The sequence below is a fragment of the Mesocricetus auratus genome, unplaced genomic scaffold (genome assembly GCF_017639785.1).
Source record: "Mesocricetus auratus isolate SY011 unplaced genomic scaffold, BCM_Maur_2.0 Super-Scaffold_6723, whole genome shotgun sequence".
NCBI classification, from domain to species: Eukaryota; Metazoa; Chordata; class Mammalia; order Rodentia; family Cricetidae; genus Mesocricetus; species Mesocricetus auratus.
This window is the reverse complement of record NW_024429183.1, coordinates 14400108-14412515: the sequence shown is the minus strand read 5'-3', so window position 1 is coordinate 14412515 and position 12408 is coordinate 14400108. Positions and strand designations below refer to the sequence as shown.

General features: G+C 47.2%; 1 protein-coding gene across 3 annotated transcripts in view; it reads left to right on the top strand.

Annotated features, from left to right (window-relative positions):
• The window catches only part of Pmfbp1 (polyamine modulated factor 1 binding protein 1), a 64356-nt gene extending 52755 nt beyond the window's left edge, over positions 1-11601 (top strand). For 2 of the 3 annotated variants that reach the window (XM_040737164.1, XM_040737155.1), the window contains 7 exons: positions 1863-2105; positions 2559-2726; positions 3020-3187; positions 4138-4241; positions 4710-4784; positions 7438-7676; positions 8169-11601. In XM_040737164.1, the coding sequence (XP_040593098.1) occupies positions 1863-2105; positions 2559-2726; positions 3020-3187; positions 4138-4241; positions 4710-4784; positions 7438-7676; positions 8169-8185 (1014 nt within the window). In that variant the 3' untranslated portion in view covers positions 8186-11601. The remainder of the gene's footprint in view (positions 1-1862; positions 2106-2558; positions 2727-3019; positions 3188-4137; positions 4242-4709; positions 4785-7437; positions 7677-8168) is intronic. The other variant, XM_013115596.3, reaches the window with a different exon arrangement.
• The last annotated feature ends 807 nt before the right edge of the window (positions 11602-12408 follow it).

Below are 12408 nucleotides of genomic sequence, written 5' to 3'. Positions count from 1 at the left end.
TCCTTCAGTTTCTCATTTACTAAGAAGTTTGTCAGTAGAGGGTTTTGAATCCCGATAGGTGCCTAGTTGGTTTTTTTCTTTTTCTGTTAAAATAACAATGCCATCTTTCTCCTTAACTCAGTACTATGGTAAAAGTAATCATAATTTTGGCTCGTTTCTAGTTTGAGTCCTGATTGTGTATCATGTATCTTTCTTTTAAGTACATACTGAAAATAATCTAGGAAGTGAAATAAGCCCGGTGAATCTGGAATTTATTGATAAAGACATTGGTATATGATAAGAGTGAAAAGATAAGTATCATGGCCTCTGTTAAAATCTGAGTTGTAGTTTAAGAACAATGAAAGGCTGATAGAATTTCCTCATAGACCAGACACGTGGAACTCTAACTGATATGTGGACATGGGCTGGGGAAGGAGGTAAATGTAGATGTGAGGGACCAGTTGGGAGGATGCAGATTAGGGTGTTACTGGGGAGGTCTAGCTGGTGGACTGACTGTGGGACAAGGCAAGGAATCAAGGGCAGCTTCCTGGTTACACATTCTGAAGGTTTCCTTCTGCTTCCGGACTTAGGAACCGATCTCTGTCCCGGACTTAAAGTCTGCAAGGAGATGACTCATCTCATTCCGAATAATTCACACCCATATGGTGACATACTTTACAGAGCCTTTTTACACGCATCATCTCATTTGGACACTGCAAGAGTCACCGTATGCAAGAGTTTAAAGGTTCCTGGTCTGTGAAGACAGAGCTGAGACCTGAGAAATAAGTGACAGAGCCTAGACCCCAACCCAGATTTGTGATTCCACACCTCAGCTGCCTTTAGCCACCCTGGATTGCTCACTGCCAAGTTTAAGGTGCACAGTTATTTTAAATGCACTGCTGTGGGAGCTGTGTTCAGCAGACCCCTTGATCCATACAATATTTGTGTCTCCAAATAAACAATGTAGCTACATCCAACCCAAAAGTTAACATTTGTGATGTGAGTGTTGTGTGGCTGGTGTGTGTTGTGCTCCAAGGAGGAAGAGATGACTAAAGCGCATGCAGGGCTGGGCAAGTGAAGTGTGCATCATATCTGTTAGCCTGGTGTTGGGCTCTACTGTGTACAGGTGCACACGTGTATTCGTGAACATGCGTGTGTGTGCAGGAGGAGACAAAAGGACAACTTTCAGGTGTAGTTCCTCAGGTATTATCTGTCTTTATTTCTCTTTTTGAGACAGGGTCTCCCAGTGGCTAGTCTGAGTCCCAGAGATCCACATTCTCTACCTCCCCCGCACTGAGATTAATTATAGGAGCACACTGCCACACCCTGTTTGTTTCTATGTGTATGTATGGTTTGTGTATGTATATCTGTATACAATGCCTGTGGAGGCCAGAAGAGGGTATCAGATCCCCCATGACTGGAGTTAAAGATGGTTGTAGGCAACCATGAGAGTAATGGGAATTGAACCCAGGTGTCCCAAAAGAGCAATCAATTCCCTTAACCACTGAGCCATCTCTCCAGCCCCGAGACTCATCATCATTTTTAAATAGGTTATAGGAATCTAAAGTCCTCACAAACACTGTGTGGACCGGGTTATCTCCCTGGCCCAGACTGACATTTGTGTCTGTGAAACGTATTCTGTGTGGTTAGCATGTCCCAGTGCTTCTTCTATTGGTGATATGGTAGCCAAGAAGGGAAACATGGCTGGAGAGATACAGGTAAGCTCGGAAAGAACTTTGACTTTCCTGACAGTGAGCTGAAGATGTGATCATGAACACAGCTATCCAGCCACTTATGGCAGAGAGCCCAACTCTTGTCTACCTCCTACAGCCACACATCTGTGGCCAGAAACAGCCTCAACTGTGAAGTTCTTGTTCCCGCAGATAGCCCGCCAGAAAGACTCCATCATGGTCCTGCAGACACAGCTGGACTCGGCCATTCAGAAAGAAAAGAACTGTCTCCAGAACATGGTCAGTAAAGAAACCTACGAAGAAGTCTTGCGCAAGTCCGGCATCTGCCAAGATGACCTGACGCAAGCCCTGGAAAAGGTGAGGCCACGCCTACTCTCCACCAAAAGAGTATTCAGAGGAAATCAGGGACGAGGAGTGGACAGGAGCCAATTCCTTGTAAGTCTGGCCATTCGCAAGGCTTCTAAACCCTTGCCTAGACAAATAGGGGTGTCTGCCCAATGGAGTCCTGCATTCTCTCAGCTTTATATGCTGTTGTACTTGTATTTGTTGTGGGGTGGGTGGCAGAGATGGAAATGTCTAGCAAGTCTTCCCATTCATGGGTGATTTGGAGACAGGGTTTGTCCCAAAGCCAGATTGTCAGGGAAATTCACAAAAAGTCATCTCTGCAGATCAGTGTATAGGAGTGGAAGGAAAGGGAATGGAAGGAGGAACTGGAAAACCAGGGAGGGACATGCAGAAAGTCAATCACTGTCCCTGTCCACCTTCTGGAACACCAGCACCACCATGGGCAGAGGACAGGGAGGGTCTGGAACCTTCCGCACTGAAGACTTAGCAGAGAAGGCCAACGGCCCTGGTGGCCACTCTAATGCATTCTGTCTTTGCCGGAAGCTCACTCATGCAACCTCCGAGACAAAGAGCCTGCAGCGCAACTTGCAACAGACCCAAGAGAGGAAAGCTCAGCTGGAAGATGAAATCATAGCTTATGAGGAAAGGATGAAAAAGCTCAATGTGGAATTAAAAAAACTACAGGGTTTCCACCAGCAGAGTGAGCTAGAGGTGAGAGGCTGGGGGTGTGGGCTGCCTTCCTGTTAGAGGTCTACAAGGTCACCTCTTGCATGCAGAATTATTTAGCACTCAGCCTTAGCCTTTGGCTGCTGAGTTCACTCCACCTTCCCTGCTTCTGGAATGACAGGCAGGTGGGAAGGTCAGAGCAGGGGTGCCCTCTTCTGGTAACTGGAAATAAAAGGCACACACACACAGTCCAAGCCAAGCTTCCAGTGTGGACAGGGCACCCTCCACCTTGTCTGGTCCCGCCCCTGCCCACCCCCTCGCTTTGCACTCCTGAGCAGGTGCACACCTTTGACAAGAAACTGGAAGAGATGAGCAACCAGGTGCTGCAATGGCAGAAGCAGCACCAGAGTGACCTCAAGATGCTGGCAGCTAAAGAGACGCAGCTCCGGGAATTCCAGGAGGAAATGGCTACCCTGAAAGAGAGCCTCCTTGCGGATGAGAAGGAGGTGGGCACTATCTGCATTCTGTCTCTTACTCTCCACCCCTCCTGATGGAGAGTTGATGTAGATGCCAGGAACAAGACACACACACACACACCACACACACATATACCACACACACACCCCACACACACCCCATAAACACACACACCACACAAACACACACACCACACAAACATACACACTACACACATATACCACACACACACCACACACATACACAAACCACACAAACACACACACCACATACACACACCACACAAACACACACACCACACACACACACACCACACAAACACAAACACACACACACCACAGAAACATACATACCACACACACCACACAAACACACACACACACACACACACACTACTCTGCAGGAAGCAGAATCTAGACACTTCAGGCCACCCCTCAACTCACCTATTTTCCTGTGACTTTGTTGATAGACATTGACCAAGACTCAGCAGGACTCAGGTACATGGACTGCCACTCACGACCCCTAGCTCCCTCTTCTGGGCATGTCCTGCTAGGTTTCGCCATCCAACTGGTTAGGTGACCTTTGAGATATGCCCCCACTCCAGCAACCAAGCAATGCCATTCATGGCACAGAGTCTTGGGACATCTTGAGGTGGCCATACGACCCTTGTTCAAATTAAAAAGAAGTACCTCTTTTTCCTGATTCTTCCATTTGCTGAGACTTAGAACAAGTCACTTCACCGCCATCAGTCTGAGAACCATTACTGTAATCGTTCAGGTCTACCATGTCTGTGATGAATGGTGCCTCCTCAGGAGTGTCACTGCTATGTGGAATGGAGGTCCTGCATGTGGCAACTCTGGCCTCAGGCTGGGCAACAGAGTTGATTTTTTTCTCAGAAAGAAGAATCCAGATTTGGGGGAGGGAGGAGGCAGCCGGTGCTCCCATCCCTTATAGTCTCATTTTCTTCTTGTGTGCAAAGCCAAGCTGCCTGCCCCCAAGGTCAACAACCAAAGACATCTGTAGGCTCCACCGGGACAGCGATCAGATTATGTGCAACGTGGAACAATGGGCAAAGGAGCAGAAGTAAGTACTCCAGACAAAAGTAGGGCGGGTTCCAAGGCCAGGCTGAACTGAGAACCACAGTGACCCATCACTTAGGCCTGCTGGGAACTCACCCGCACACGAGGGTTGGGAATCAGAGGGGTCTCAACCCCTCCAAGCAGATTTGCAAAGCCTGCAACACAGGGACAGGGTAGCATCAGATGCAAGGTACACATCACTGAGCTACAAGCTTCCTCTTCCCAAGTTGGAATCCAGCCTCATGTGGATCCCTTGAACCCATTCCTTTGAAAATGTATGCAGTCATCAGAATGTGAGTCTTCAGTTGTCAAGGAGTCACAAGACTCTTGCTCAGGGACGAAGTGATGGGCGCCAAAAAAAAACAAACAAACAAAAACAAGCAGAAACCCTGCTGGGAAGGACCACTGCCCCTCCCTCAACTTCTCACCCATCTAGGGAAGAATCATTCTTCCCCTGTGTGCTTTATGACAGGATTGCCAATGAGAAACTGGGAAACAAGCTGCGAGAACAGGTCAAATACATCGCCAAGCTGACCGGAGAAAAGGAGTAAGTGGTCCTCCCTGCTCTGTTCCCTCTTGGGATCATCCTGGCTGACTTACATTCTGTATGGGGACTAGCCCCCAGGAAAAGGGGACAGATCTGAAGGACCCTGAGACCTGCAACCGTTCCTACACAACACCGGTGTGACTGCACTGGCCCTTAATCCTCTCCCTCCACAGCAAATCAACGAGGGGGTGAAGCCTCCCACCTCCTTCCCCCACTCATTTCCCTTCCCCTGTCATTTTCAGGGGCCATGGAGAAGGGAGTGGGCACTGGCAGGCAGGCTGTGGGCAGGGACTGAGTGGCTGTAGCATGGGTTATGAATGAAGGGGCATGGAAACCATGGCTCTCCGTGGAACAGCTCAAGGTGTGGAGTTCAAGTTAAAGGGGACCTGCTTTGCCTGGTCCCCAGGAAACTGGGGCTCCTGTACTTAGAGCCCCACCCTCCCTTGTGATCTGCCTGAGAGTGAAGCATGGGGCTGCAGGAAGTTAGAAAACAGAGGTGAAGAAACAGCTGTCTAAACAGAGGGTCTTTTAGGCAGGTAGTACTAGGAGAGTGCTTCCCAGGCGTTTTCCAGGGACACAGAAACTACCATGTTTGGCATTCTAGCGGGGGTCTTGTGACGATGTTGGCCAAGCAGCAGTTCGCTCAAGCTCTGCGGTGAAGGCTGAGAGTGTCGGCGTCTGCATGCCTGGCATCCATGTGTGGCTCCCAAGAACAAGCTCTGTCCTGTGCTTTGGCCTTAAGCTGGGTAACGAGTTGACGGGGAGACCAGAACTGTGACATGGAGAATAGGAAACCACGCACAGGAGTGGGCTGGGCTGTGTGCAATGGAGAAGACAGCAGATATGCTGACATAAGAGAGGGACATGGAGCTTGGGACTGAAGGACATGGACTGGGGGACTACAGGAGAGTGGGTGAAGCATGTGACCAGAAAAGAGGCTGAGGGTCCATCCCATCACATGACTGCTTCTGAAAAGGACCATGACATTTTCTAGTGGGGAAAAAAACCATTTTGTGTAAATATTTAACTAAAATAACAGTTGTCATACCCAGTGGCACAGGCCACCATAAGTTCAAGGCCTGCCTGGGCTTTAGATCTAGTTCAAGACCGGCCTGGGCAACTTAGTGAGACCCTGTCTCAAATGTGTTTAACTGGAAAGACAAGCGGGGCACATAGTCCAGTGTAGACACTTGCATGGTTTGAGGAGAAAAGTCAGGGGCGTGGTCCAGTGAGGGAGCACTTGTGTGGTTTGAGGAGAAAAGTCAGGGTTGTAAGCCAGTGTAGACACTTGCATGGTTTGAGGAGAAAAGTCAGGGGCGTGGTCCGGTGAGGGAGCACTTGCACAGTTTGAGGAACACTTGTGTGATTTGAGCAAGGCTCTGGGCTCAATCCCTAAGACTGCCAAAAGAAGTATGAAGAAACAGGTAACTCCAGGCTTTTCCTTACACTGTACCAAGTTCCAGAAAGAGCCCTTTCACCATGAGCTCATTTGTGAACTTCCTTGGTATTATCTGAAGGAAAACCATCTTTTAATAATAAATATTAATAACATTATCCCAGCTAGTGTTTGCCATTTGGCACGTGGGAAGCAGTGTTCTAAGTGTTTGGCACACTCTGACTTAATCTTCCCAAGACCTGAGAATACAGGTGTTCCTCAACTTAAGGCAGGGCCATGTCTGGATAAATCCATTGCAAGTTGAAAATATTATCCACCCAAACATGCGTTTAATAACCATATTTTACCACATGTCCCATGGTGGCCTGTAGAGCAGCACTGTGTCTGACTGTAAGCTGGAGTTCGTGGCCATTTCCCAGCATTTCCAAAACACCTGGGCCACGTCTTGCCAGTCTGAGAAAAAAAGCCCAAATTCAAAGTACAGTTTCCTACTTAGACTCTATCATTTCACGCTATTATGAAGTCGAAAATACTCCAAGTTAAAGCATCAAGTGAGGATCTATCTGTAGTGGTAGAGCCATTTGTAGGAGAGGAGAGAAGTGGTCCAGGAGGCTGGATGTCGTCCCCTGTCCCCATAATCATCCACTGCTCTTGAGACTTGTTAGGAGAAATTCATAGGTTGAGCCCTGGAGAAGACACTAACTTATCTTTCCTCTGCCTTATATCCCTGCCTCTACCAACTCATCTGTAAAATGGGAAGAAAAAAATTGACCATGTTCACTGAAGAGCCAGGAACCCTACACTCTCTACTCTTCAGAAAGGGGAGCAGAGAGAACTAGGGTGCTGGCTTTGGGTGAGTGCATTCCCTAGGCAAAGATATATGAGCACACACAGTCAGAACAGTCCAGAGCCTTCTGGTTCGTCTATCAGATTTCCATCGTTTGTCAAACTGAATCCTTCCATGAACCCCAGACAAGACAAGCTTAATGGTCCCCATCAAAAACATAGACAGGAGACCCAGAACTGGCCAAGTGGCTCTTCTTCCTGGGTCTTCCTCACTCCCAGGTCTGAGCTTCCTCCAAGGGGCTCAGATGGCCCTCCATTTGTACAGGGTACATGTGAGAAGCCAGCTCTGAAAACGTGGTCCCTCCTCACCCCTCTCCCATGACACCCTCTGGGTTCTTCCAGCGAGAAGCCAAGCACACCAAGTAGATCAAACACCCACCTGCCCTCCTCACTTTTCTCTCCTTCCCACAGCCAACTCCACAACGTAATGGTCCATCTGCAGCAGGAAAACAAGAAGCTGAAGAATGAGATAGAGGAGAAGAAGTCAAAGGCCGGAAACACGAGGATCTGCACCAAAGCTCTAGGCCCGGGCAAACCGGAACCCTCCCAAAAGGGGAAAGTATGCAGCCCACTGGGCTGGAGAGGAGTATCCAAGGACCTAACACCAAAAATGGACATCACCAAGTACATCGGGGTGCCCCACTGCTCGGGTGTGTATGCCGCCTGCTCGTTGCTGCTGTAATGTCTCCTTTCTTTGACCCATGAACCAACACAGCAGTAATGTGACATCATTCTCCAGTGACACACTAGGTTAGGATTCATACAAGAGAACAGCAGCTTACTGGAGACCTTGACTCATAGTGATCATTCCTTTCACACCTGTAGGTAGAGACAAATTACCATCTGTCAGATCTGAGAATTTTGGTGATACCCTAGCACCTCACATCGCAGATCTGTCCCGCTGTGGGGTGGAGGGAAAGAGAGAAAGGAAGAAGAGACTTGTTCCTTCTGTTACATGGTTGGACATCCCACAGGAGTACTCCAGCCCTCAACTCAGCCTGGGCCTATCTGCGCCTACTGCTCCCACCACCTCTTTATTCCATGAAACCCCAGAAGGGGGATGTCACCCTACAACAGAGCTGTCTGACCATGACGCTGGTCCTCAAGAAGTCACTCCTTCCGTTTCTTCCCTGTTCCCCCAGGCTCCTCATATTGCTAGAATCGGCTCCTCGTCCTATGCACCGTCCCTACACACTTTCAGAGGACAGCGAGTTCCCACCTCTCCTTGACCAGAATCAACTCCGACAGTCACTCATCAAGGCCCCTGTCTGGGTTACAAGATGTTATTGCTTTATTGAATTTGTCTACTTCCTGAAGTGGAGTGAGCTGTGGTACCCCACTCCCACCTCCAGGCCCAGACTCTGAGATAAAGATACAAACGACACAGCTTCTATGAACTCCTGGTTTCTCTGCACCGCCCACCCCCAGCAACCACTCATCCCTGTGTTCTCCAGATGCCAAAATGTTCTCATCTCTTTACTTCGGTAGGAAAAAGTGTTCACAAAGCAAGCCTCTGGGTTACGGATTAGGTTTTTAAACCAACAAGAGGGAATTAGTGTCCCCACCCCACCCCTGTAATGTCTCTGTCTGGAATTTTAAATAGAAAAAAAAAACTCTAGAAACCTTTTTTTCCCCCAAAGGAAAACAATTCTAGGACCCAAAAGAAAGTGCTAGAAATGAGTGATGCATTTTCCAAGTGGGGAAGGGTGGGCACACACACCATCTGCTTCCTCCCTGGCTGCCATATTACATTCCTCCTTTTAACAAGTTTACTTTTCTCCCCAGCCAGGGCAATACAAGTAAAATTCCATTATAACAAACTCCAAGGACAGCTAAACTACTTTATTGTGGTAGGATTTTGTTAACCTGAGTACATGTCTGGAATTTATATTTCCAGTCTATAGGAAACAGAGACAAATAGCTACTAGGGTAAAATAAGAGGAAGAAATGGGAGAGCTTGCATTTCTGAGGGTGTGGGAAGAAGGAAGGGAGAGACGCTCTGGCGGGTAATGATTCTCAAATACTCTTGCCTCCCTCCCAGGCAAATCAAGGCCAAGAAGACACACTGCTAACCATGTTTCTACCTTGCCAGGATGCAGAAGGGCTAAGCTCTGGAAATGTCCCTTGTGGTGTTTGATGTCCATCTGCTTAAACTCTTCTGGCTTTGTCCCCAACTTAGAATAGCTTTTATTTTCTAGAGAAAAGTAAGAAAAAGGAAAACCAGATACCAATAGGACCTGCATCCTAGTCTTAGGTACAGCCCCTGTATTCAAACACAAGTTCAATATCTTAAAGTCTACAGTTCAGTCTCCTAAAAGACAGGCTTATCTCCATTCTCATGAAGAGATCTCATATATGTCAGCCGAAAGTGCAACCTCTGGACACTGTGAATGTCACATAGTTATTCAACGCTGTCTTTCACTCTCTGTAGGGGTGATTGTATCAGTTCAAAGCAGGGGCGTATTATGGGAAGCAAGGAGACAGAACCATTTTACTGTTTCGCCCAGTTATCTAGCTGTGGAAGCTCAGGCAGGCAGAAGACCTGCGTAGGCAGAGAGAACAGACTTAGACAATGCCAGAGAAAGATGGGGAAGCGAAGTATTCCTTAAGTAATAACCAAAGAAGTCAGTCTCTATAAAACCATTTCATATCTGACACTGAAATGGTTGTGGAAATAGTTTGTAAGCCCACAGCTTCGTGCTCAAAGCTAACAGTTTCCTCTGAGATTGACAACAAGGATGCCCACGTTTGCCCCTAGTATTTAACACAGTTCTAGTAACTGTAGCCAGAGTGCTTAGGCAGGAAAAAGAAATAAAAGATATCCAGATTAGGAATGGAAGCTGGCAAGATGGCTCAACAGGCAGAGCAGTTTAAACAAGAATGTCCCCCACAGGCTCAGATATTTGGACACTTTGTTCAGATATTTGGACACTTTGTCCCTAGTTGCTGGCACTGCAGGGGGAGGCTTAGAGGAGGCACAGCCTTGCTGGAGAAAGTGCATCACTTGAGTGGGCTCTGAGAATTAGTAACCTCGCCCCACTTCCTGCTTGCTCTCTCCACTTCCTGCTTACATGTAAAGACACGACCTCCGTTGCTGCTCCTGCCCCCATGCCCACGTCTTGCTGCTCTACTTCCACCACACTGTGATGGTCTCCTACCCCTCAAACTCTTCTGCAAGTTGCCTTGGTCATGGTATTTCATCACAACAACTGAACAGCAGCTAGTACAGCGGCTTGAAGTGTTTGGGCAAGCCCAGACACCCGAATTCCATCCCAGGAACTGACACAGAAAAGCCAGATGTGGTGGCACGCACCTGGAGTCCCCACACTCCTACAGCATGATGGGAGGCAGAGAAGGCAGGCTCACCAGGAAGTCCATGGGCCAGCTTGGAGCCCATGACAGGGTAAGAGAGGCCCCGCCTTAGTAAGGTGAATGGAGAGAACTGAGTACTAATTATCTCTGTTCACGGGTCGTATTTTGTATGTGGAAAACCCTATACAGGGGATGTAGCTTAGCCAGTACGGTGCTTGCTGAGCATGCGCTAGGTTCTGGGTTCAATCCCCAGCACCACATAAAACATGTATGGTAACACACATGCATAATCCCAGCACTCAGGAGAGGCAGAAGGAGAAAAATCAGGAATCCAAGGTCATCACTGATTACATAGGAAGTCTGAGAACAGACTGAAGCACACAAGACCCTGTCTCAAAAAAGAAAAAAAGAATCCTACATATTCCACACATACAAAAGAAAATAACTGCTAGAGTAAACCAATTCAGTAAAGTAGCAGGATAAAAGGCAATATACAAACTCAATTCATTTCTATATACTAATAATGAACAGTGAGAAAATCACAAAAATAGTATCATTTACTATAGCATCAAAAAGAATCAAATATATCAGGCATGACAGTACATGGCTGTAACCCAACACTCAGAGGGCTGATGTAGGAGGGTCCAAGGCCAGCCTAGAAAACAAGACAAAAAATTGCAGTTAACCAAGTGGGCTGTGCTAGTTTTTTACCTTCATGCAGACTGCAGTCATTTTGAAGAGGGACAGATTCGTCTCTGGAAAAGTTTGTGATATTTTTTTTGATTGATGACTGATGTGGGAGGACCCATCTGACTATGGACAATGCCACCCCTGGGCAGGCGTGGGTTCTGCAAGAAAGCAGGCTGAACAAGCCATGGGGAGCAAGCCAGTAAGCAGCATCCTTCCATGACCTCTGCATCAGCTCCTGCCCCCAGGTTCCTGGCCCAACTTCTCTAGATGATGGACTATAAGCTGTAAGATGATGCTTTTGGACATAGTGTTCTATCATGCTAGAAATTCTATTAACAGGGGGAAGACTGATATAATGACAACTACAAAACATTGCTAAAGCAGACATAAATAGAAACACAGTCCATGTTCATGAACTAGAGAACTTGGTATCAATCTACTGATACTACACAAATGGATTTATAAGATGGTACAACGTCTATCAAAATTCCAATGATTTTGCAGAAATGGAGAAATCCATGCTAAAACTCACATAATTTCAGGAGAACTCAAAACAATCATAAAAAGGATAAAGCTGAAGAGTCATGTTCCATTTTTTAAATGTTTTATGTATATGGATATATTGCTTATAAGCCGTGTGTGTGTGTGTGTGTGTGTGTGTGTGTGTGTGTGTGTGTGTGTGTGTGTGTGTGTCAGAAGTGGTAGTCAAAGACCCCTGGAAATGGAATTACAGATAGTTGCAAGCCATCATGTGATTACTGGGGAACTGAACCTGGGTCCTACGCAAAAACAGCAGTATGTTTAAACTACAGTGGTCAGACCACTGTTATGAAGATAATCCTATTGACCAACAGAAGCAAACAAAGAGCCCAAACACCCTTGCACATGCCCACATAATTTTTGACAAGGGTGGGAAGACTGTTCAAAGTGGAAAGGACAGCTTTAAACAATGGGGGCTGGAAAAATCAGGTATCAATATGCAGATGAATGAAATCCTTATTTAATATCATGTATAAAATTAATTCTACTACAGAGGGTAAACTCAGAAGACTGAGAACAAAGCATCTGGCCCCAAGCAGGGCTTTTATAGACTGCACAGGCACCAGTGCCCTCACTCACTCCTGCAAGTCCGAAGTGTTAGGAGTTCACTTCAGGGTCATGTCTAAGCAGAGAGCACAGGACGTTTTTAGAAATGTTTCTGTCCACTAGAATCAGCTACAACCAGTGGTAAGAACCAGTGGTAAAGCTGTCCTACACAGAAAGCTATCTGTAATCATATGAAAACTGTCATCACAGGTCCAGACCAAATCCCAGGCAGAAGCTTTAACCCCAGGTCACCTTGGGGCAGACCTGCAGGAGCAGGAGGCTAGCCATGCTTCT